At 38.7% G+C, this 25,795-nt stretch overlaps 2 protein-coding genes across 2 annotated transcripts in view; one reads left to right on the top strand and one right to left on the bottom strand.

Annotated features, from left to right (window-relative positions):
- pou2f3 (POU class 2 homeobox 3) overlaps positions 1 to 12,330 on the bottom strand; it is an 18,036-nt gene extending 5,706 nt beyond the window's left edge. Inside the window, exons 1-8 of the mRNA XM_023421497.2 lie at positions 12,214 to 12,330; positions 11,825 to 11,881; positions 6,671 to 6,699; positions 4,452 to 4,550; positions 3,691 to 3,796; positions 2,719 to 2,807; positions 2,076 to 2,252; positions 368 to 509 (exon numbers count right to left, since the gene is read on the bottom strand). Of these exons, the coding sequence (XP_023277265.1) occupies positions 368 to 509; positions 2,076 to 2,252; positions 2,719 to 2,807; positions 3,691 to 3,796; positions 4,452 to 4,550; positions 6,671 to 6,699; positions 11,825 to 11,873 (691 nt within the window). The 5' untranslated portion in view covers positions 11,874 to 11,881; positions 12,214 to 12,330. The remainder of the gene's footprint in view (positions 1 to 367; positions 510 to 2,075; positions 2,253 to 2,718; positions 2,808 to 3,690; positions 3,797 to 4,451; positions 4,551 to 6,670; positions 6,700 to 11,824; positions 11,882 to 12,213) is intronic.
- A 1,313-nt stretch (positions 12,331 to 13,643) lies between these two features.
- On the top strand, positions 13,644 to 25,541 carry trim37 (tripartite motif containing 37; the record flags this gene model as incomplete). Its single annotated transcript, XM_023421406.2, has 15 exons — positions 13,644 to 13,884; positions 15,256 to 15,336; positions 16,469 to 16,570; positions 17,325 to 17,365; positions 17,783 to 17,899; positions 18,168 to 18,255; positions 18,556 to 18,678; positions 19,856 to 19,979; positions 20,839 to 20,906; positions 21,292 to 21,416; positions 21,663 to 21,713; positions 23,304 to 23,385; positions 24,393 to 24,469; positions 25,075 to 25,254; positions 25,406 to 25,541. Coding segments are annotated over exons 2-15 (1,335 nt in total), but the record flags the coding sequence as incomplete, so codon positions are not given.
- Between the last annotated feature and the right edge of the window lie 254 nt (positions 25,542 to 25,795).

Below are 25,795 nucleotides of genomic sequence, written 5' to 3'. Positions count from 1 at the left end.
GGGGCAGGCAAAACAGCCCATTGAAGAACCTGTCTCATCCTGGCAGGTATTCTATTCAAACTTTTAAACTATTTCTTTTTCTTTTTTTTCTTTTTTTTATATTTCTGTCGCCTTAAATTGTTACAGATACATACATCTGTATTATTATTTAACATCTAATAATATAAAATAATATAATATAATATATATAAAAAATAATATAATATAATTGATAATACTGAAGATCAGTAAGATGTCTGGATTGAAATAATATTTTTGTTAAATACTTTACTTTAATTCTGTTGCTCCTCTTAAAATTCTACTTACAGAGAAGATTTCACATCAAGCCAAAATCATCAGTGCTACTGTAATAAAAATAGAAATGTACCTGCGTCACTAAGCCATTTCTCCAGAAGAGGTTTGAGCTTGCACATGTTTTTGAAGCTGAGGTTGAGAGCCTCAAAGCGAGAGATTGTGGTCTGGCTGAAATCATTCCCGTACAGTTTTCCCATTGCAAGGCCAACATCTCCCTGTGGTAGAAGACACAGACACACACATTAACCATGATCATCCTTGCATGGAAAAGTCAAAAGTAGATCTTAGCACATAGTTAAGCCTATTTGATCAGTCTGACAAAAAAAATTTAACTCTAGTTTAGATACTATCTTTTTTCCAGGGCTCTCAACCACATCTCACGTCATTAGTGTCAGTCCAGACTGAGAAACAAAAGTTGAACCCTAAATAGATCCTTAAATCTGATCACTGCAAACATGAAACCATCCTTCTGAAAAATGTATTGTCTTCTGAGGGTTAATCACTTTACATTACTCTCTAAATAAATTTCGGATCCAAGCAAAAGCAGTACCAAATGTGTATTGTTAAGTATTTGTACAGGTCCAACATGTAGTTATTATTAAAGAATCATTCTTGTGTATTTCAACTTCATATTTCCACAGTTTTGTCCATCATCTCTGTCCTTTAGGTTATCATTGTACTTAGCCTATGAAAGTAGTTGGAGTGAGATCTGGAAACACAGTGACGTTGCTACAGGTCCAGCGGGGCAACAAACATGAGACAACCAGAAAGGTTGAAAACAAGTCAACAGTTTAACCACTTTATTCAGAATGAAAACTGAAGGTGTACACATCTGAAATGCCGCTAATAATCTAATGCGTGAACACAACTACAGTAACAGTACAGTCAGTCGCCACAGGCATGATGGCAAATATGAAAATAAGACCAAAGCTGTAATAAAGGTTAACACTTTATGACCCGCCATATACATCGCAATTCTTATCAATTCATCATGTAACCTTTGGTCGTAACAGTCAGCCAGTACAGTACGGTACAGTACAGTACGTACTGACAGGAACAAGATGTGGACATAGGGAATAAGGGGGTAACAATCTGGGAACTTCAAACGAACATATACTGTAGGTATGTTTTAACCAACAGGTTCTTATTCTGTCATTACCAGGTACAATAAGACCTGCTGAACAACAACTACCCTGCACACAAATAATTCCTTTTGTCCACTTTTACTTACATGTATCGATACATACTGTACTGGTACACTGTAAAAAATAATACTGCAAAAAAATTACACTGTAAATTGGAAAGAATCATGCAGTATGTTGTGGGGCAAAAAGAGTTACCTATAAGTCTCAGCACTGTAACCCAGGTCTTGTAACAACAAATAAAACCTGAGGGAGCTACCTGGGACATATGGAAGCAAAAATGTTTTAGGTTTGAAAGTAAATCTGCTTCATGAGGACTGTGTGGGTGTGGTTCAATCATATTTCATTGACAGTGCTCTCAGCATAAGCCATCAACCCCACAATTGTCATCAAAATTTCATTCGGACGTTGCTAATTCCTGATTGGTGTGTGGAAGTGTATAGATGTCATAATTTTTCCAACTGAGCGCTGCTCATTTCAAAACACAATTACAGAAAATGTGAAGAGACCAAACTTTGGCAGAAAATGATGTACTTATGTAAGACCATAATGGCACCAGAAGGAAGCTGATTGAGATTTTTGTTTTCAGTTTTCAGGGTCTTCAAAGGAAAACCAAGTGGGGTTCTTTCTTTTCATTACCTGAGTGAAGCCCAGTTTGATGCGTCTTTGTTTGAATGCTTTCGCAAATTGTTCCAGTTCCTCCAGATCACTGGGTTCTTCCTGTGGTGGTACCGACATGTGTTTGGGCATCTGTAGGTGAGACATGTCCATGTGGGTCTCCATAGATGACCCTGCCAGACCAGAGCGACTCATAGCCTGGATCAGACAAACATCACAGAAAAAAAAGATCTTCAGTTTGAGGTGATGTAAAAGAAGTGATGATCAGGTGTTTACTTTTCTGGGGCATACAATTTTGCCAGATGTTAATACCTGGCTGTTTAGCTGCTAAATGCTCCACTATGTTCACCAGCAAGTCTCGCCTGCTGAGAGCGGTGACAGTAAATCAAAAGTAAAGTTGCAGGATATAAAACCAAACCGGTGAGTAAAAATGCCAAAAAGCTCCCTTGAGCTGAGGAGAACTGCAGAGTTGGTTGAATTGTCTGTGGGTTTTTCACTATGAGCGACACTTTCCACATACAAGTTGTCATGATATCCATTTTTGATATAGAAATATTGATTGTAGCTGCTTTAAACAGCACACGTCACATTAGCCAATGTCACATTCTTGCAACCTTACACTTTGGGCCGATGTGTGTATAGACAGGAAGTGGTCTTGATTTACCTGTGGAGTAAGAGCCAGTCCAGGTTGATGCTGAAGAAGACTAGTTTGACTCTGGCTAGGAAGGGACAGCAGGTTCTGCTGCAGGAGAGCTGCAAAGGAAAAACAGCAGGTTTTTGATCAGTTATCTGTTTGTGGCAACAAGACTCCCACTAATTGTAGTACTTATATTTCTGTTTATGGACAAATTAAAGACATCTCAATTGGTGAGCTTGGTGAATGGATAAACTGCTGTTCACCCCCCCCCCCCCCCCCCCCTATAATTGTGAATAGTCTTTATGTTTATGTTTGTGTATGGATTAAACATAACAAGGTACAACATCACAAACATGCAGCTTTAGAGGTGGTGCAGGGTTCATCTTTTAACTTTGGACAAAGACAGACTAGCTGTTTCCGCCATGCTCCCAGTCTTTATGCTAAGCTAGGCTAACAGCCTCCTGACTCTGTACTTCCCACTCAAAAGAAAGAAAACAAATGAGTGCATTTCAATAAAAGTTAAAAAGTTCCTTCAATAACAAGACATCTTGCCAGTTGACCATTCGTCCATGGGAATACATGTGTGTGTAATTTCTAAAGTAACAAACTATGACAAGTTCATGTTGAGCTGTTATGATGCATTGAAATCTACAGCCTCTGATTTTCTCCCTGAGTAGCTTTTAAGTTAGTTAAAAAAAAAAAAAGAAGGACAAATCACACTGTATGACAATATCATCTATTTTCCTTTTCTGCTTTTACACACTTCACTGAATCCACATTAGGCTGAAGAATCAAATCTAAAATACCATTTTGTATGACTGCATCATATAATCTGTGGATTATATTACTTCATATGACTCAGCCCTGATGTTATGCACATTTCCCCCAAATTCATCCCGACCAGCCATTTTTTTTCAGAAATCCTGACCACAGAAGAAACATTTTGAGGGACTGAATGAAATTAATTCTCTGCAGTGGAAGTTGTTTTTAAGACCCCACCTTGGTGACTGGTGGGGCTCTGGGAGAGCAGAAAAGGGGAGGGAGAAGACAGGTGAGACGGTGGCATCAGAACCAGCTGCTGCATGGTGTGGAGAGAGGTGAGCTCCTGGAGCAAAACAAAACACACAGCGACAAAAGATTTAGTCTTAACTCACCTTTACATGGAAACTACAATTACAATGTTTCTTACATGGATCTGCAATAATAACTCAGTGATATAATATATATAGAATATACTGCACTCTGAGAGGGGCCATTCTGCATTTAGCTGACAACATATACAGCATGTACTCCACTTACATAACAATTTCAACAACCTTCCTGCACATCATAAAGTCTTATTAGCACGTGTGTACGATGAAAAAATGGCGTACAAGTGACCGACAATGTGTACAAATTTCTTCGTGTCTTCAAAGTGTCTTGCTGAAACGGGGGACTGCAGTGATTCTGTTCTGCACGTACATAGAGTTTTGGGAATGGCAAGAGACAGGTTTAAAAAAAAAAATAGCAAAAACTGATACAGCACAGGCAGAGATATAAGTCCATAAAGTGGGCTGTTAAATGTCTTTCAGATGTTATACAACATTTTTGATCGTTGCTCCTTTAAGTAAGATTTACGGTGTTGTATTTCTACTTTTACTGAAGTAAATCTGAATAGTTCTTCCAACACTGCCCCTTTGTGAAAGCCCGACTCTGATGAAAGGCTCATAAACTCAGAGACGACATGCTTAGATGTAAAATAACCAGAGTCTGTGTCTTACCCCAGTGAGCTGACCATGCACTGGAGTACTCTGTGTCAGGTGACATGTCTTCAGCGAGGAAGCTGTATGAGGTGAGTCGTTGATGTCCTCTGTCTTTATCTAAGACATCGAAAGCACAGCATTAACTGTCTTACTTATGAACAGATTAAAAAAATAAATTTTAGAAAAGCTGAGAGGATGGGAAACTTGTGCATACATATTTAATGTTTCAGTGTTACAATAACTACCTGATGGAAAATCATACATACATAAATATTAAAACTAAAGCTACATAAATGATGAGACAAACAATACAAAACAATAATGATTGATTGATTGATTGATTGACTGATTGATTGATTGATTGATTGATTGATTGATTGATTGATTGATTGATTGATTGATTGATTGATTGATTGATTGGATGATTTGTACTAATCTCACACAGATACACATACATGCATGTGGGACTTTTTTAGTAAATAATCGTGTCCTTTCCTGCATGTACCTTTTCAACCCCACCCCCAGACACACACACACCCCCAGACACACACACACACACACACACACACACACACACACACACACACACACACACACACACAGTAACTCCAGGACCAGTTTGGTTACTAAACATTACACAAAGAGTGACAAAGAGTGATGACTCCTTCCCTCCCCTTGGGCAAGCCAGTATGCAAATATCCCTCCCCCTCTCCCCTCCCCTCGCCACCATCCCCTTCAACCCCTGAAAGCCATGGCACTTCCTGGAAGCATGAGCTCTGAAAGAAAGGTACAATAACAATGTTTGGAGAAGTATCCAAATAGCTGCAAACCATCTGAGATGTTTATAAAGAGATGGCAGTCATTATTGACAGTCTGTGGGGAGAGCAGGTAGTTTATCCTGGGGATGTTAGCCATCTAAAAGTCAGTTGGGCCTCATGTCTCGGGTAAAGGTACATTTGGTATCATTCACATGGCTCTGGGCTGTTTATATTCCAACTGAACTTCGTTATTAAGTCTTCCAAAGAATACAGACTTAAAGTCTTGTGATCTTTTGTATTTTTCTTTCTTCAACAAATCCCATGAAACCAACAATGAATTGATCATCCCAACAAGAATTGCCTATCTGCTGAAGTCTGATTGATCTTATCCCTCTGTGTCAGAGCTCGATTGTTTGAATCACCTTTCAAAACACATGAGTGAGCCACACAGCTGCAATGAGCCTAAACAATTTTTCAAAATCAAATATCTTTTCATAGACAATTTCACTCTTTGGTTAAAACTACTTTCAACAAGGGGTTTGAAAGTACTAATTGGAAACCACTACATTAGAACACAAAATGTGTATTAATCCACCACCGAAAATAGTCCTCAAATGATGCACTATTTACACTTACTTGAGTAAAATCTTCTAAAAATTGCATTAAATAAAAGCCAAACATACAAAAACTGATGGAGATGGATGGTGTAGCAACATGTGTATAAGTTACTTCATGTTTTTGCCAAAGATTAAGACATAAATTTGATCCATGTCTGTCCTTAAAAAGGCATCATCAGAGGTTCACCCACTGTGCTGGATACAAACATCACTTTGTCTAAGGCCCTGTTCAGACCTGGCATTAACATGTGTCTTATGTGACCTGATCACATGTGGACAGCTCTAAATACAGGTGTGAATGCACCCAAGACACACTGACATTCCCTCCCAGACCAACTCCAAATGTGGTCTGAGTGACCACATTCATACTAATTTAGTGGCTGTCTGAAAACTTTGAAAAGCCCATAGAGATATATTTCGATTTTTGACTTGATTCCTTCTTCTTCTTTTAATTTCTGGCAGACGAAGCCCAGGAAGTGCATTTCTGCCTCCCGTCCGTTAAAAACAACAACACATTTGGTGTTTGCAAACAGAAATTATGTACATATTTATTTGCATATGAAGCGGGAAAGCGAGATCTGATCCCAAACGGTCACCAGAGACACATGTGGAGATGCATTCTAATGCCAGGTGTGAACTGACGCACTCAGAGCTGCCCACTAGTGATCGGATCACCTGAGACGCATGTCAATGCCAGGCTTGAACAGGGCCTAAGCATGCTTGCAAACAGGAAAAGATTACTACATGTTACACAAAGCAATCCAAAGCCTGCTGATGACAGAGACCCCATTCATGGAAATCCTCATTCATAGGAATTGGAACTAAGGAAGTGCAGGAAGTTATTTTGAACTCTGATACTCACTTGTCGATTGAAGTCGATTCCGTTTTGCCCTAAATGTCAGAAAAGAGAGAGAGAGATTCAGATTATTAAAATTATGGTCTTTGACTCAGAATAAATTAAAACATATAACAATCATATTTAGTCTGTTAGCATTCTGTGTTAGCTACATGTGTTTATACTGTTATTTCACCACTAAATCTTTCTCTTTTTACAGCTTCAATGACATCCTTTTCAGACTGCATCAGTGGATTTTTATCTAATTTTATTTCAAAATAAATTGAGTGAAAACAATTACTGCAAAACAAGGCCGAATGTTTTGGCCTTTGGCAGCAGTTTTCTGAGCAGTTTGTTTTTGATTTGATTTGATTTATTTATGGATATACAAAATGCACCAGTTGAAGGAAAATGTGTCAAAGTAAGTGCATTTATTTCTAACATGATCCAAAGATAAAATGTTACACAAAACAAGCAATTTGAAGGTGTCATTTTGGCTGTTGGCAATAATTTATCATTATTTTAAATGGTAACCAAATGAATCCATAATGAAAATAGCCATTAGTTGCAGCCATTAATGAAATATTCAAAAACTGGTTGCACCTCAGCTACAACAGTAAAATGCTGCTTACACATTAATAGTGATCTGATGATAGGCCAATAGTCAGACGGGCTGTTTGTCTGCATTGGGTATATATATTTTTGATAGCCTACTTTAAGTATATTCTCCTGATTATACTTGCGTAACATTTTCACTGCAGGACCTCTGCTTGTAATAGGGTATTTTATTTTTCAATGTGGCATTAAGACTTTTACTACTTCATACACCACAACTGATAGTTCACACACACAGTAGTGTGTAGAAAAACACACTTCTGAGAAGTCTTTTCAAGAAGTGCAGTTTTCCTCCTGAAATATACAGCATTCGTTGTGGAGTGTATGTGGTGAGGACAGGGAGGGAGCTGATAGAGGAGGAGAGTTCATAAAACTGGATAAAGCTCGCATCATTTGAATGTCAAATGGGGCTTTTGGGACTGTGTGTGTATGAGAGAGAGGCAGTGAGCTAATGGAGACGCACAATGCAAATATACCTATAACCCCCACACACTCCACCCCACGTTCCCACCCCCAACTGGACACACACACACACACACACACACACACACACACACACACACACACACACACACACACACACACACACACACACACACACACACACACTTCACCACCACCCTACTATGGTTCTGCTCTCCCAGCACAACCAGCTTCACAGCCAAACTTCCAGTATGGAAATGATCAACTCATGCAAATCAGCTCTGAGTGCAGGAAGCCTGTATTAGAGCTCTGTCTACATACACATTGACACACTCACACGCACACATACTGGAAACGATGGTTACATACAAGCAAGCACATACACACACACGCACAAAAAAACCTTTTAGAAATGTTCTATTTCAACTCGTCATTTCAATCTTGTATGTTTTTGTAAAAGTGAACAAAATACACATGAGCTACACTGGGATCAGGGAGGGTGATATCATCCCTTTGGCACAATTATCTATTTGACTTCAGTTAGTCTTCAGGGCTGAATATGACATTTCTGCTGCGAACAGTCAGTCACAGAAGCTGTTTCCCAATTTCATTCTAGATACATTTATAGTACTGTATATTGTAAGCACTATATAATATTTGTCATAGCACACCGTTTTTGGGGTTATGATACAAAAAAAAAATCACTACGTTTTTCTGTTTTGCAGTAAATTAAGCAATATGTTCACCAGTGGCTGGTACTATCTTAGTTGTCTATCTATACTTTCTGACTTGCCTACAGGATCCTGTCTGTGGCCCTCAACCCCAAGCCCATTAGTTGCTAGTGAAGACAAATCTTCAAAAGTGAGGCACAAATACATAGTTTTATATAAAAAAAGAATTTACTCAGTAATTTCCTAAAAAAAAAGCAGTGCACTGTAGTTTTTAGTTTTTGTAGTTTTTAGCAAGCATTACCTAGACAGAAACTGTGCACTTCTTTGGGACTATTTTCAGCAGAGGATTAATACACAGTGAGTATTTACAGCAGCAGGATGGTGTATATGGCATTCAGTCAAAATAAACCGCACTATGTGTTTATGGTAATGAAAGAACATGTCCCTTGGTGAAAAAGTGTGACTCGTGTGTTTTTAATAGTACTTAAACAACAATGCAGTTGTAAGGCACAGAGGAACAAGCTATCAGGCTTTGGCGATATACACACATTGTTGGTTTTGGTCTTTTCAAGTGATTTATTTAAAATAAAAAATGAATAGAATATTACCAGACTTCAAACTTCAGAAAGTGAGAGCAACAAGTCTTTCTTAAGCATTAATACTTTTTTCGTTTGTTTGTTTTCTGAGATCTGCCTTGAGCTGATTCTCCACCATCTGTTCCATATGTGAGTTTCTTTTCTGTTTCCTTTGTGCATTGCATTGCAATAGAGGACATCAGCAGCAACCTCAAATATCCAGCATAGTGATTTCTTTATACTTCATTTTGTCCTCTTTCTGCTCAGAACACGCCACATAAACCTGCATACTGCCACAGTATAGTATGGGACAGGGACAGAACTGAAGTATCAGCTCTCCAGTGTTCACCTCAGGCTTGGACTAATGTTTGAAATTGAACTAGCTTAATATTTGGTGTGTAATGATCATTCACTCAGTCACTTCGATTGATAACATACCCTGTTTTCCTGTTAGGAAACAAAGTGTTAATGTCTTTAGTAATGAAAAAGTATGAAACCAAAAAGAACTAAACAGATAGCCATGACTCTATACCATCTATACTGGACATGCACTCAGTTTATTAGGTACACACAGCTAAAACTGATGCAGTAACACAATAGTCTTCATGAAAGTTTAAATGTTCAGTTTTTGTTGAAACTGTTTGGATGCAGTTTGTGATACTGTTGAAGCGTGTTCTGCTTCTCTGCACTATTCTGTGTAATTACACAGTTTAGTTTTTTTACAGTTTCAGATTCTGGAGCAAACAAAATCTACCAAAACAGGATGAAGGGAAAGTATCAGAAAAAAAAGCAGAAATTAAATGTGAAAGGTTTTTACAGTGGTGTGGAGCAGCACATGAATGATTTGAATGATTTAAGTTCAGTATTTGTTGTCTGTGTTAAATCCCCCTAAGCAACCATGCCTCCTAGAAATTACATTTGAATCTTAATTTGCAACAGCAAATAGCTAATTTTAAGAGTCTGTCTGAATCATGGTTTTCATCAAGACAGTGAGGAAACATTTTCAACACACATATCTGCAAAGTCACAAAAAATACTGAATGTATCTGCAAAATGTTGGCTGAGTTGGTTCACTGGCTCTTAGCAACTTAAGCATGTTTCAGCTTGTTTATTGTTATGTTCAGGCACTTGGTTTAAGGAAAGCCTTTTGCCTACCCAAAGTGCTTTTGTTGCCTAAATCGAACCACACAAAGGACTATGGATTAAAAAAAACAAAAACAACAAAACAAACCAAAAAAACCCCAATAACTCTGGTCTCTGGTATTATACTGTATAGTGCACTCTGTATGGTCACCATCCGCCTTGACACTGAGTGACTTCCATGTAGTGCAAAAGAAACAAACAAAAAAATGATATCACTGAACACTTCCAAAATGTACGTAAACATAATTATGAGGAAATACAGTTGGACAGAGAGAGCAGGTGCAGGTGCAGATCCTCCTGATCTACACTGGAGCACAGCTATGAACACAGAGCTGGGACTATCACAGTGTCCAGTGAAAGTGTCTCTCCCCTGCTGTCTGCTAGCTGATTTCAAAACGTTGTCAAAGGGTCAATTCACCCAAATTACACCAAACCCCCATATTTTCCCACTCAGCTCTCATGTTAGTCTCTGATATTTCTGCCTGCACACCAGTGCAGTGGAGGTGAATTAAATTTATAATTTGCTGTTGAAAATTTTAATGTTATTTTTCATTGTTGGGAACACCACAGATTATATTCCATTCACCTCCATTGTATTGGATGGAGGCAAAAATCTCACCCAGACAAATAAAACCAAAAACATCTGCACATATAAACAGAGGTAAAGTAAAAAAAAAAACAAAAACTTTTTTTTTATTTGAGTGAATCAACCCTTTAAAATAAAACCGTTAAAGCCTCCTGAAAATAGACCAGGCCAGGACTAATGATAAAAGCTGCATGGAAAATAAATGTTGCTGTGGCAGACACCTGATCACATAACAAGTCTTTCTGATCATATAAAAGCATTGACATTCAGCACTTCCATGAAACACAGCCGTTCACTTCTCTCACACAGACATTGTCTAATAAAAGTTCCACATTTTCTGTTGCTGGTTCCTGGTTTTGTTTCGTTACTGGTTGTCATCCTCAGCCCCTGGGCAGCAGGCAAACAGCCTCAGGTGCATCCTGGTATAGAAGCCAACTGCCACAATGTCTACACACACGCACACACACGCGCACACACACACACACACACACACACACACACACACACACACACACACACGCACACACACTCACACATATGGCTACCTATGAAACAGGAGCAAGTCAAAATGCTGCTGCTTTAGCTTTTATTTGTACCATATCAGGCATCAGTAGGAGGAATATTGTGTTGTCTAAAGCGTGCTGTCTGGTGAAATCAGACAGCATGTGAAAACTTGGCAAACGTTTCTAAAACCTGATGTAAATTGCAGCAGCAAAGATCACTGAACAGTTTAAAAAACCTACAGCCAAAAAGTCAGTGTGTACTAAAACTTCTTAACATATTTCACTGGTGTACTTGAGCCGACAATTATCCTCTCTGATAATCCAGACTATAATTTTATGACTTTTCCAGATATCTCTTACACATTATAAACAGACACACAGGTAAGCTTCCCATAATATACTCTTCACAATGGAGCAGATAAAATACGACTCTAAAGAAACGAATCTAATAAAAAATTTAAAAATGAACCTTTCACCCTTTTCAAATATAAAGACAACAAACAAACTCTTTCTATGAAACCCCTGCATCACCAGCAGTGACAGAATAAACACAGCAGAATAAACACAGGCACACTTTTCCTGAGTCACATCTACTGAACTTATCTGCTTGTTCAGATGATTCAGCAGTGTTAACTTGCACCATAATGAAGGTGTAATGTCCTTACCTGCCTGTTCAGCTGGAGCGTCCGACTGTTCCACGGCGTCTGTGCTCATCTTAATATCTGTAATGATAAATATAGCTGATTTTCCTACTGGATTGTAACTTTACCAGGACAATGAAGCACTCAGGCCACCCAGGAAAATGATCTTGAGTTTATTCTAATGCGCCCTCCCCTCCACACACCACCACACAAACTGTACACACTCCTGTGTGATCCCTAGTTGTAATATTCATAAGCAAGGCAGATATTCCCATAAAGCACTACCACAGTCGTCACTGTATGGAAAAATCATGCAACACATGCGCTCCTATTAAAACGAAGCTTCTGTGTGAAATGAAATAGTGACAATATTAAAAAGTCATTGACAAGGCTGTGTTGGAGGAGTGACTCACCTCAGGTAAACAGTGTGTGCTGCTCCAGCTCCCGTTCGTCTCCCTGATTATTCAAAAAGAAGCTTGTGTTAGGATAAAAAGTTTTGGAAATCCACAGCTGCCCATCGGCATTTTCCTAAGTGGAGAAACATTCACCTCTGCAGTACACCCCACACTGACTGATTTGCATATGTCTCTGCGCGTCCTAGCCAGCTTCAGACTGTTTGCATAAAACAACAATGGGGTACTGCACTGTGTGTGTTGGCTGAACAGAGTCCTCTTCAGAGTACTTTGAATAACAAGAAGATGTTTGTATTATTCTTTACACCTGATATAACTCAATGTGTGTTAGTGATGGGGAGAGCAAGGTCATTTTGAGAACATAAGTCATTATTTTGATACAGTAAGTGAAACTGATCAAATTAAATAGAAATTCTCACATATATTGTGGTTCCAAAAGTCTGAGACCACTTTCTCATTCACTTGAATGTCAACATTTTTACTTAGGCTGTCATAATTTTGACAAAGTAAGCCAACATTTTGTAGTGTAGTAATCAAGTTAAGTATACGTAACTTTTTACAAACAGTTGTGATTCACAGTACTGATTTTATTAAGATATTAAACTACATTAATCTACTGAACTTTTGATGCGTATTTATGTGTAACAGTTATCTTCATCCATAAACATTTAGTTTGATAATTTATTCATTTATTTATCTCTCCTGGACTAAGGTCAGATTGCCATCCAGGTAAAGTGGCACCTTGTGGCCCCGGATCCTCAAAAGCTCCAGGTTTACTCCATTTCATTTAAGTCTATATAGTTTGCTTAATCATAAATATATTAGAAATTTGGTACCACTGAATCGTTTTATTTTTTATTGAGCCCCTTTGTTATAGTTTCTTTTTCTTTCTTTCTTTCTTTTTTTTTTTGTTCTTTTTTATTGATTTGTCTCGCTGTGTGACGCACTTTGAGCTGCATGTTTATAAAGTTGAGCTGAGTTCTGCGTGTCAAGTATGGGCTCATTAACACAAAGAAAACATTGGGCGATTAGTAACTCCACCATAGAAATGTGAGGCTGAAACCAGCAGTTATTTATTATTATTATCCCCTGAAACCCAAGTTAACATATTCGTATTTCTTGTTTTATCGGACAGTCAAAAATAAAAAAGATGTTGAGTTTACTATCATAGAAAACTGAGAAAAATAGCAATAGATTTTTTAAAAATACTTTAATGGTTAATCATCCATTAAACTTGTTGCAAATAAATTTTCTGCCAATCGACTACTCAATCATTTTCAGATCCCGGTTTCCTCTGTGATCCCGTGACCGGTCACACGGTGGCGGTAATGCTCCTTCATCCGTCTGACAAACGCGAAACGATAACATACGGAGAAGAAGAAGAGGAGCCGTGTGATTGGTGATTGCTAGGGGACAGACGGCTTCAGAGCAGGCGCTACCGCTACATCTCCAACTCAGGGCGAAAACACCAGGCGTTTTTCCATCCCTTGTGGACCATAGTGTCACTTCTGCCCTCACACAGCGGAACCGAGCTTTATTTTAGTCTCTGAATGTCGCTAAACCAGCGGAGACGACCCCCTGCTGTGCGCTAGTAGATGTAATATATAATGTAGCACCGTTTTTCCAGTCGTTTGCTTATCAGGTGTGACAGACGAAGCCGAGTCTGGGAAGGTGAGTGAGCCATCCTGCTAATACCAGCGAGCTAGCTAGCCTCATATTTTTTTATTTAAATATGTTCTGTTCTTCCGAGTCCGCTAATTTTATATAAATAGATATACCACAAAATATAAGCTCTTGTCATGACTGCACCCGGTGAGGTTAGCTGTCAGTGTGTGTGCTGATGCTGGGCCTCAGTGTTGGCTGGCACTGACTACACAAGCTAGCGGTGATGACAGCACCTTTTGGCTGGGGAGACTGTGTTTTGTAGCTTTAATGTAGCATTTATGTAAAATGGTCTGTGCTTTTTTTAATGAAGGACCATTCAGATATTGTAGTATTTTTTTAAAAACAGCAAATGGTGTGTACTTCAAATGCCCTGTGTAAAATAAGTCCTGAATTCAAGATAAAAAAAAATATAAGTATTATCAGGTAAATGTGCTTTGAATAAAAGTGTTCATTACTGAAAACTTTACCCTATGACTGTGGCTATTATGTATAATATCATTAGATTATGGTCACTCATGCATAATAGAAAAGCAACTACAACTTTGTATGTGCCTCCAATAACTGATTGATTGGTTCGTTTGTGATCATTCAGAAAATAGTGACTAATGCACAATTAGTTACTCAGAAGTCAAAGTGACACCTTCTCAAAGCTAATTTTGTTCATTCAGTATTTGGAAACTCGAAATTATTAAAAATAGATAAAAAAAAAGTATTAAAATAATAATTAAAAAGTAAACCAACAAATCCTCTCAATTTAGAAGCTGGAACCATGAATGTTTGTCATATTTATATGAAAAGTGACTTAAAAGAATTATTAAAGTTGTGATGTAAAATATGCTGCAGATTTGTTTATTGTTTTGTTTCATACCATCCAGGCAACGAACGGTTTCAGTTTATTTCAGTTCATCTTCTTCTATATGATATGAACTTCGAGACGTGAAACTGTGATTTTTTTGTCTTTTTGTATTTCACTTTCCCGAAGTGATCAACACACAGTAATGCAATTGAAAGTGAGAAATGTTTTAGAACTGAAACAATTGATTGATTGATCAGTTGACTGACAGAAAAGTAAAATGAAACTATTTTAACAAAAGCCTTCTAAGCTTCCAGCTTTTGGATGTTGGGTCAGACAAAACAAACATAATTTTTGGGCTTCTGAAAATTTTAATGCACATTTCTCACTGTTTTCTGACATACATGAGAAAATAATGGGCAGGTCAGCCAATAATGAAAATGTTTTTGGTGGAGACCTAAATGGTTTTGAAATGTAGTAGTATTGTTGTGATTGCTTAGAAAACATTAAAAGCATAAATACCACTCCTTGTTAAGGATTACCAAACCAAACTATAGTGTCTCTAACGTTACTTTTCTTCTTAGACCACTGGCTACGACGGCTTTTGATTTGTCCTTGAGATCAACAGCTTCAAACTGGCTGACATGGATGAACAAAGTGTTGAGGTATGCATCACACACATCAGGCCATGCAGCTGGAGATCCTAAATGTTCACTGCCTGAGTGTTTGTCTGAAAGCTGGACAGCGTATCAGATGTTGAGACAGTGAGTCAGTTGGATCCGTTGATTAGGCCAATGGCTGGAGGCTGATAGACCTTTAACCAGTTATGGAAAATATTGTGTGTGTGCATGAGTGCATCTGAGAATCGACACATTTTCAACAATATTATCAAATACTTACAAGTCAAAATCCAGTTATAAAGTTAGCAAGAGAGGGAGAACATCCAAGCTCTGGAACTTATCATAACATCTCAGTGTTATTTATGTGGTGTCTTGCAACTGTCCTGTGCTGATGTATGTATGTAAATCTATGTAAAATTGTTTGACCAGATCTGCTCAGTGCACAGCTAGTGACTGAAACTCTCTGCTTGTACTACCATTAACGTTAAAAGGCAAATTAACAATGACTGTGACTGACAGTAACTAAACAGAAATATATCATCTTCATATTGAAAACTAAAAAGCATTTTCTGCCTTCAGCCTTCAGACTCACAAGAATCTTAAACTACTGTTAGTAGTTAATAGTAGAAAACATCATGATCAAAGATGCAGATGGTTAGGAACCACCACAGTGACAGAAGCCTTTGAAAAATGGAAAATACAGTACATAAGTCTACTTATTTTAATCATAAACATAATCTAATCAAGTAAACCCACTGATATCAAGACCTCTTTTACACGAGAAACTAGAAGGGCACTGAGAAAGCGCAGTGCACTGCCAAGGCCATTGTTAAACAATATAAACCAGACCTCAGAATAAAATTCGAATTCATAAGAAATGATCCCAAAATGTAATGGGTTCTTCCCTGGCCCATGTCTCATCTCTCCACCAAGTTCAGTGCAGATCGGTTTAGGATTTAGTATTTAATTACACATCTCTTTTACTCTATACTCATTAAGTACAAATCTACAATCCACTATAACCCATTAAAACATCTTTGGAATAAACCTGCTAAACTTTTTAAAACATACAATTTTTTTGCTGACATTGTGTCTAAGTGACGTTGGGTGTTGTTGACTCTTCGGTGATCTGTGCAGCTTTTAGTGAGTCGTCATCTCATCTTCTCTCCCTGTGCAGAGCATCGCTGAGGTGTTTCGCTGCTTCATCTGCATGGAGAAACTGAGGGATGCTCGCCTCTGCCCTCACTGCTCCAAACTCTGCTGCTTCAGCTGCATACGAGTAAGTCTGTTCACACCAGGCAGAGAGTAGAAGATGTTCTTCTCACAGCACCACTCTGTATTTTGCTATTAGTAGTAAATACTGGTATTAATACACAAAGTTGTTTAATTATGCATAAAATTTGATAGCCCACATTCTTTTTATGTATAACGGATATAAGCTTAATATTTGAGCTTTAAGGAAGGGTGAATATACAGTGTACACCCTGAACAGGCCCAAGTCAACATGAGGGAGTGATTTACTCACAAGAGATGGGTTTAAAAAAAAGAAGAAAAGAAACAGACCTCACTTCCTACCCAAATGACCCACCTCTTTTAAATATCACTCATACAGGGTAAATAGTGCATCTGTTACAGATTAGTTTCAGCTGCATATTAATATAATTTGGTGCTCTATTGAGTATTTACAGCAGCAGCACAGTGTATATGGGATGGGGTCAAATAAACTACAGTAGTTGTGATCATTATAATGAAGGAATGTGTCACCCAGTACATTGGTGTAGCTCAATAATGTGTTTTTTAATAGTTTTTGGACACCAACTGATCTCTATGGCACAGAGGAATAGGATATGTCTGTCTTTGGCTGCACATATAATTGTTTGGATCAATTCATTGTTGGTTTTGATCATCATGGGTTTTAGTGATAATAAGAGTATTGCCAGTTGCAGAATCACGTTTATTTAACAATAGCAGCACTTTTGAACTGATTGTATTTAGACACAATTATTAGTAATTTGAAATTTCCTGTTTTACAGCGATGGTTGACGGAGCAGAGAGCCCAGTGTCCACACTGTCGGTAAGCTGCAGCTAACACATTTCTGCAACCCTCCATACTGTCTGTCAGTGTTCAAACTGCACAGAACTTCTGATGGACATTTTCTCACTGTTTTCACTGTTTTTCATTATTACTTATAGACTCGAGGATTAATCGAAAAAAATATTAGGTTAATTGAAAAAATAATCGTAAGTTGCAGCCCTACACACTATTATTTATTATCTAACACACACACACACACACACACACACACACACACACACACACACACACACACACACACACACACACGCATACATCCATCCACCAGCATTAAAATAGAGGATACAAACAATGTTTAGAAAACTTAAATTAATGTAATTTGTTGTTTAGTAGTTTCTTCTGTTGTGAGATGTTCGGTATGAGGTAAGAAATAAAAATGTGTTTTTCTACACACAGGGCTCCGCTCCAGCTGAGGGAGCTGGTCAACTGTCGCTGGGCAGAGGAGGTCACCCAGCAGTTGGACACCCTGCAGCTCTGCAGCCTCACCAAGCATGAGGACAATGACAAGGACAAGTGAGCACCTCCTACTGCTCTTTCACTCTGTTTTGTCTTAAAGTTGTATTTAAACATTCAGGTGATGTCCTGTCTGAGAGGGAAGTCTATATGACCTATTAAGATATATTTTTCATCAAGGAGTGGCTTTGTCACTTCCTTTTATTTGGTGTGAGATTTCTTTGGGGTGACCTAGTTATATTATCACAATGAGTGTTGACAGGTTTAAAAAAGTTTCCTAAAAATCTTTTTCTTTCCCTCTGATGATCCTGTTGTTGGATTTCCATAGATGTGAGAACCACCATGAGAAGCTGAGTGTTTTCTGTTGGACCTGTAAGAAATGCATCTGTCATCAGTGTGCTCTGTGGGGAGGCATGGTAACGTTTCACTTCTTTCTTTTTTAGATTGCACTTTGCATGCAAAGCCACAAACACCTAATAATCATTGGAAAAAAAAAAAGTGGGGCGGCATTTTTCCACTGAAACTTTTTTCAAGTAATCGATTAAAATGTCAGAAAATATTAAAAAAAAATGCATATTACAGCTTCCTAATGCTACATTACTTGTTTTGTTACAAAATCACAAAATATTCAACTTACAGTGAGGTGAGACGGAGGAAGGCAGTAAATCTTCACATTGAAACTGAAATGTAGTAACTGATGTTTTTGTTCTGTCCAGCACGGTGGCCACACTTTCAAGCCTCTGGTGGAAATCTATGAGCAGCATGTGACCAAGGTGAAGGAGGAGGTTGCCAAACTCCGCCGCCGGCTCATGGAGCTTATCAGTCTAGTGCAGGAAGTGGTGAGGACTGCCTGTTGCTTTTATTAAGAAATGTCAAAATCTAAAAACCAATGGCCATGACATTTACTGGATACATTCACCCTTCTCAGAGGTTGAAACCTTTCTCTTTTGGACACTGTGAGCTTTCCTGTAGCGCCACCCTCTGGAAAAATTATCATGTGTGCATGCAGCGGGCTTCATACAAGAAAATTCACCCCAAACTTTCTTAAATGCACAAACTGGCCATAAAATGATTATGAGCATAATCGACACACGTATTGCTGAATGTGATAAGTTGTCATCAATCACTCGTATGTGCCACTTGAGAACAGATCTTTTCATGTGAGTGGTTCTTGCATGAGACCCAATATCTCATAATCTTTTGGGCTGATTTCCACTGAATTTGCTCTGTACAAAAAGGTAGCAAAGAGTAGTAATGAATGTGCAATTTTACATGTTGCCATAAGATATAAAATAATAATAATACAGAGTGTCACAAGGCATGCAGTTTTACTGGATCAGAGGTTTCTGAAACACTTCTGTAACTGCAACCGCTAAAGTCTGAATTGAAAGCAACCACAGTGATAGGGAGGCATCAGCAGCACAGGGTTAAATGTAGAGAGACAGAGAGAGATAATAAATATGTTTCTTGTTCTGCCTTCTGAAGACAACAATGAAACAAATCAAACATTACAGAAATTAGCATGTCACAAGTACATAAAATAAGTTCAATAAAACATGAAACAACCTCTGTTTTGTTTCTGGTACAGGGTAAAAGAGGAAAAAACTCTGAGAGACCACAGTGATCATCCAAACATCAGTCAGGTCCCCTCTGAAGTTTCGTGTTATAACTGTCATCTACTTACAGCATGAATAGCCAGAAAAATGCTTTACATACAACTGGTGGTCACCAAGGTTGTTATTTAAGTAACTCAACTACCACTTCATTTAGTTGAGCATCATGAGGCAGGACATGAAATACATTTTTGTAAACATGTAAATGTGTGAGTGATTAGTAACTTTTTTTCAGAAATTATTAAAAATGTAGCGAGTATGTCTGTTGTATTGCTTATATCCACTAGATGGCAATAACATATTAATATTTCAGTTAAGATCTGACATCTGTTATATCTGTTAAAATATGCTGTGTGTGTGCGTGTGTGTGCGTGTGTGTGCGCGTGTGTGTTTGCTGGGTCAGGAGAGGAACGTAGAGGCTGTCAGGGGAGCGAAGGATGAGAGGGTCAGAGAGATCAGAAACGCAGTGGAAATGATGATCGCTCGTCTGGACAACCAGCTCAAGAACAAACTCATCACCCTCATGGGTAGGACTCCAGGACACACCACTGCCACAATGCGGCCGTGTTGATTCTGGGTTTACACACAGGGACTTTGCATGCAGTAATGGTTTTAATAAGGGGGTAGTTTTTCTCACTGATTATTTTTGTGCTAGAGACATTGATATTTATGAATTTTTTATATCTTAACAACTGCTACTTCACTAAATCATGATTTAACTTAACTTAATCTTGGTCATACAAAAAAAATGTGAATGAGACTTTGTTGTTTGGCAGATATCAAATCAGGCTAAAAATCTTTTTTCTCCTGATGGTGCAGCTCTAGCAGAAGAGGTAATTAAAAAAAAACACCTTGTCCAACCATAGTAATAATTGGACCAGCTGTCCCTCCCTAGATTTTCCTCCATGCCACCTGCATGGGTGAATAAATGAATGCGCAGCAAAATGCAGCGTGTGAGTAATAAGGAATTAAAAAGAGAATTTATTCATCACATTGTGGCACCTGTGATGAATTTAAAACGGTGCCAAATACTGTGCACACATTTGGCTCATTCCCTTAATGTCATGTAATGTCTGAATGTAACTTAAAAGACAAAAAGCACTTTAACAGATAGAGTAAACCATCAATGTTGTATATCCACTGTCTGAAGGTCGAGACCTTAACCTACAAAATATGCACACTCCCTGCTGAAAGCAGTGAGAGACGACTTTTATAGCAATGGGTAATGTACATATGAAATATTTATCTGGACTGAGTGGATGCATGCACTCAGCGCCCACATACACAACCTGCACACATGCCCACCCACTCGCACTCACCAACCTCCATCAGGTCTGACATTCAGCACAAGTACACTGAAAATAGAAATGTGTTCCTCCCCACCAGGCCAGAAGACGTCCTTGACCCAGGAGACGGAGCTGCTGGAATCTCTCCTGCAGGAGGTGGAGCATCAGGTTGGTAGTCTGCAGCACCTCAAAGCGTCCATTCATTTTGCTGTAATGCATATTGTTGTTTTGTTTGTTGTGTAATATATTTCCTCATTTGCTGATCAGAAGATTGATACCACTCTCACGTTTTTGCTTTCAATATGTAGATAGAGACTGGAAACAAGGGGAAACAGCTAGCCTGGCTCTGTCCAAACATGACAGAATCTGCCTACTAGCTTCTCTGTAACTGTTTAATCTGTTCTAAGGCTGAAGTGGAAAAAACAATTCTGCGTTTTACAAGGGGTTATGTGCCAGCCTATTTCTCAGCTGTAACAACGTGCCACTGTTGATGTTTTAGCTGCGTGTTGGTGGCCACAACATTATGATTTTGCTGTGTGTGTGTGTTGAACAGCTTCACTCCTGCAGTAAAAGTGAACTCATCTCCAAGAGCCCAGAGATCCTGCTCATGTTCCAGCAGGTCCATCGGAAACCCATGCAGTCCTTCGTAACCACACCGGTCCCTCCAGACTTCACCAGGTAATCTGCTCAGGAAAGGTCAAGTTAAGTCTCATGGCCCAACAGGTGTGTAACAAAATATCATGGCTATGGCTGCATTTAAACAAATATTATCATTAACGATTAATCTTTTAATTAGTTTTTCATTCATCAGTTTGTTATCATAATGGATGATGAGACAGAATAGAATAGCCTGACAGTGACTGCGAATTACAGCTTTATTCATTGTTTCTTGTGTATAATCATCCTTCCTCTTTGTGCTTTCAGTGAGCTGGTCCCTGCCTATGACTCCAGCACTTTTGTTTTGGTCAACTTCAGGTAGGGATTTATTTAGCCATAGCTGCTGCAGCAGATAATATAAATTAGAAATGGCCTCAGTACTATTTTACTGTTTTGTCAGCTGTGTGTGTGCGTGTGTGTGTCTTAGTAAATAATAAAAAAATGGGGTTTTCTGTTGTGGTCATAGATTCAGACAGCTCCTTCAATCTTTAAACAACATCTTTAAGGCGAGTTGAGAGCAAAGATTCATGACGAAACAAAATGGTTTTAGACTGTTGCAGGGAAAAGTTGCAGTGGTGGAAACTGGCCCATCTCACCTAAAGCTGGCTGGTGAAGTCGCCTGCAACTCAGCTTGTGATATCGCCAGTGGCTGGTTTTAAAACAGAAAGCACGTCATCTGTTTGAACAGCCAATCAGCTCATAGCTAAGTCAGCTGATCAAGTCAGTTACAAACAGCCGAAATGACATGAGTTTTGGACGGAGGAAAGAAAGGATCAACTTGGATAAACAATGAATTTGTTTGAGGAACAGCCGTGTCTGTTCCTTTTTTTTTTTTTTAATTTACTCAAACAAGATATAAAAACAAACTGCCCTTTGTCACATTGCACATTGTGTGGGTGTTTGCACGAAATTCATGACCCTCTTGTTTTTTTATATTTTTGCCATTTCATCAATACTGCTGCAATACATCTGCAACTAGAGCCAGTAACTGCCTATCACTACTCATATTTTTATGTTTAAGTATCCAGCTACAAAAACGCCTGAGAAGCCGCAGTTAGAACGAAAGTACAGAGTCGTTGCTATAGAGACGACACATTGTCTCGCCTGGTTGCAACAGTGTAAACATTGCAAGTAGTCGCAGGTTTTGTCTTGTCTCGTCATGAATCTTCATGGTCTAAAGCTGACAGTGTTTGAAGTAGACAGTTGTTCAGTGCCGTTTGACTAAGTTTGCTTTTCGGGGAGGGTGTAGCACTTCCACCTTTTTTATTTGTGTGTAGTCGTTTGGAACAGCTATAAACTCTTTCACCTTAAGACATAGTTGGTCGACATTCATAGTTGGTTTTGAGTATATCCCCACCTTCAGGGGTATGTACACTTGTTTTCAGTGGCTGATGTTTTAAATCAAGTGAAAATCTGTAGGAAAATAGTAGGAAAATAATTGTTTATATAAATGTTTAATGTAGTGTAGGTCAGATTTTTGATGTAACTTGAAATTATGATATGCAAAATATGATATGTAAAATTCGTATTAGATGCTGGGCAGCTTCTGCTGCATTACATGCATCTTTCATTACTACCTCTACTAGTTACACAGACAGCAGCAGCTGTTACTAAAACACAAATGACTGAGACAGTGGGGTCTGATGGTTGTTGACAAAGAAGATGAGGAGCACCTTGAAGCAGTTCCACCCACCACTGAATCTGTTTCAAGCTTTTTCCACTTCAAAAGTTGTTAAAAGTTGGAGGGCCCCAGCAGGGCCCCAAAAAGTAATGCATGAAAAAAAAAAAGCGAGGAGCAAAATGTGAATGGAATTTACACAGCTCCAGACAGGACACATAGTGTTGTTACAGCTGCCAAGTTATCCACAAGTTTTGATATGAATCTGTTTGATATTTGTGTGTTTGTAGCACCCTGAGGCAGCGGGCTGACCCAGTGTATAGCCCTCCTCTACAGATATCTGGGCTCTGCTGGAGACTTAAAGTCTACCCTGTGAGTGAACCATTTCCTCTCTTCAGTATCTTCCCCATATGAAGAAATGTGGATAGGTCTATTTCTCAAATGTCAATCTCACTCGACATTTAGGAATAAAACTTATCCGGTTTCTAGTGGAGATTTAAATGTGAAGATCAATACTACTATTATATCTGTTCATTAAATATAAGGCTATAGCCAGTGGCCTGTTAGCTTAGCATAAAGACTGGAGACAGGAGGAAACAGCTGGGTTGTATCTGTGCAACAACGAAAACAAAATTAACCTACCAGAACCTCGAAAACTGGGCACAGTAACTTCCTGGAGTCTCCTCTCAACTGCTCAGAGCTAAGAAATAGTCTGTCACATCACCTGGGGTAAAACTGCAACTGCAGTCACTTATCAATTAAATCCATGGTGGTGTTGCTAATACTGGTAATAATAATTTGTTAGGACAGTTTAGGACATTGAGCATTTCTCTCTGAACACTGGGGATGGGGAAAATTGTGTCCAAAAGGTGTGTCTAGGTTGTAATGTGTAGGTGAGCAATGGTATATAAAAAAACACTAAAAGAGGATCCCCACCCCCCCAATGACTGAATGATGACAATTTTTAATTTTAAATTTTTTTCATAAATTTAAAAACTCCCTCTCTTTCACTTTAATAGAGAATAATTTATGAAGTATGTTGGAAGTGCACAACAACTGTATTTGCTCTCCATCGCATAAACACTGCTGGTTTGCTTGTGGCTCCAGTTGAGGAGTGAACTTATGTACCAAATAAACTAATAATAGCCTACAAGAATAATTACATTCAGTCAGATGCTCATTAATTATTTATTCTGCTTTCCTTTTCCTGTCATGTGTACTGTGGAAACAGGACTTATACTGTGAGCCATCATTAGCTGCTCTCCACCACCATTATGTTTTTTTGCTGCACATGTTTGCTTTTCATGGTGCACTTTTGCATAGGCCCTAAAAGCAGTGCATGTGTCTCTGTTAGTAACTCTTGTAATGTGTTTCCTCAGGATGGAAATGGTGTGGTCCGTGGAAACTACCTGTCTGTATTCTTGGAACTTTCTGCTGGACTCCCTGAAACATCAAAGTATGATATATATATATATATATATATATATTTTTTTTTTTTTTCATCATAAATCTCTTTTCTTTCTCTACAAACTTCTCTTTAGGTAAATCTGTCCTTGCTTTTCTCTCTTACCGTCAAACCCCACATTTCTCAACCAAAATCTTTATATATTTCTCCTTTTTCCTAATTGTTAAGCCTGTGGCTAACTTATCTTATTTAAAAGGTTTTATTTGTGGGCATAGAAATAGTAATAATATTCACAATAAGCACACAGGAAAAAACATAAATAATTATTTTATAAAGGATGCAGTACTCATTATTGGATGGCAGCATTCCAGTGGAAATATTTTAAGGCTGCTTTTAAATGAATAAGTATACATACACAGTATACATCCCTTGACACTTGCAGCTGTATACGAGTGTGTATGTTTTTGAAATATTACACATGCTCAGACTTTTAGGTTTAAAAACAAACCACATCTTTGTGAAGTGAAATATCCGATCAGTCATCATTGTCAATCAGCTGTTTAAGTATAACAACATCTGAAACTCCTGGATTCCTTCTCCTCACACCTCTCATTGTGTATTTTCCTGTGTAGTGATGTTATCTTGGTTCTTTGCAGGTATGAGTACCGTGTGGAGATGGTCCATCAGGCCTCCAGTGACCCAACCAAGAACATCATTCGGGAGTTCGCCTCAGATTTTGAGGTTGGTGAATGCTGGGGCTACAACCGCTTCTTCCGACTGGACCTCCTGGCCAGCGAGGGCTACCTGAACATGCAGACCGACACACTGGTCCTCTGGTGGGCTCACACACACACACACAGACACACCATCATTATCCTGTAGCACATGCTCACCTGCACCACTATAGAAAAAATAAAAACAGAAAAGCAGTTCTGTTGTAATAGAGTAACACTGTGTCATTGGTTTTGATGTATGTGTGCTGTACAGCTACCAGGTTCGCTCACCCACCTTCTTCCAGAAGTGCAGAGATCAGTACTGGTACATCAGCCAGCTGGAGTCGGCCCAGAGCGGCTACATACAGCAGATCAACAACCTCAAAGAGGTACTGTCTGTCTGTCTGTCTGTCTGTGTGTGAGAGTGTGTGTGAGTGAGTGAGTGAGATCCTTGTTAGAATTCAGTCGAGTTTTTAGATTTCCAAGTGACAGCAGCTTTGTGAAGTTAGGGCATCACGTCTCAAACCCTTTACCCTCACTGACCTGCTGGTGCATACATCGTTCAAACACGCAGACCAGCACTTTAGATTATAGTGGAGATTCCAAAGATACCAAATGTGTCCGGTGCCATCTTTAATTCACAGACATCTCGGTTGATTCCATT

The sequence above is a fragment of the Seriola lalandi genome, unplaced genomic scaffold (genome assembly GCF_002814215.2).
Source record: "Seriola lalandi dorsalis isolate HSWRI2012SDOR001 ecotype SW California unplaced genomic scaffold, Sedor1 jcf7180002054672, whole genome shotgun sequence".
Lineage (NCBI taxonomy): Eukaryota > Metazoa > Chordata > Actinopteri > Carangiformes > Carangidae > Seriola > Seriola lalandi.
The sequence above is the reverse complement of the archived record's forward strand: the minus strand, read 5'-3'. Positions and strand labels throughout refer to the sequence as shown.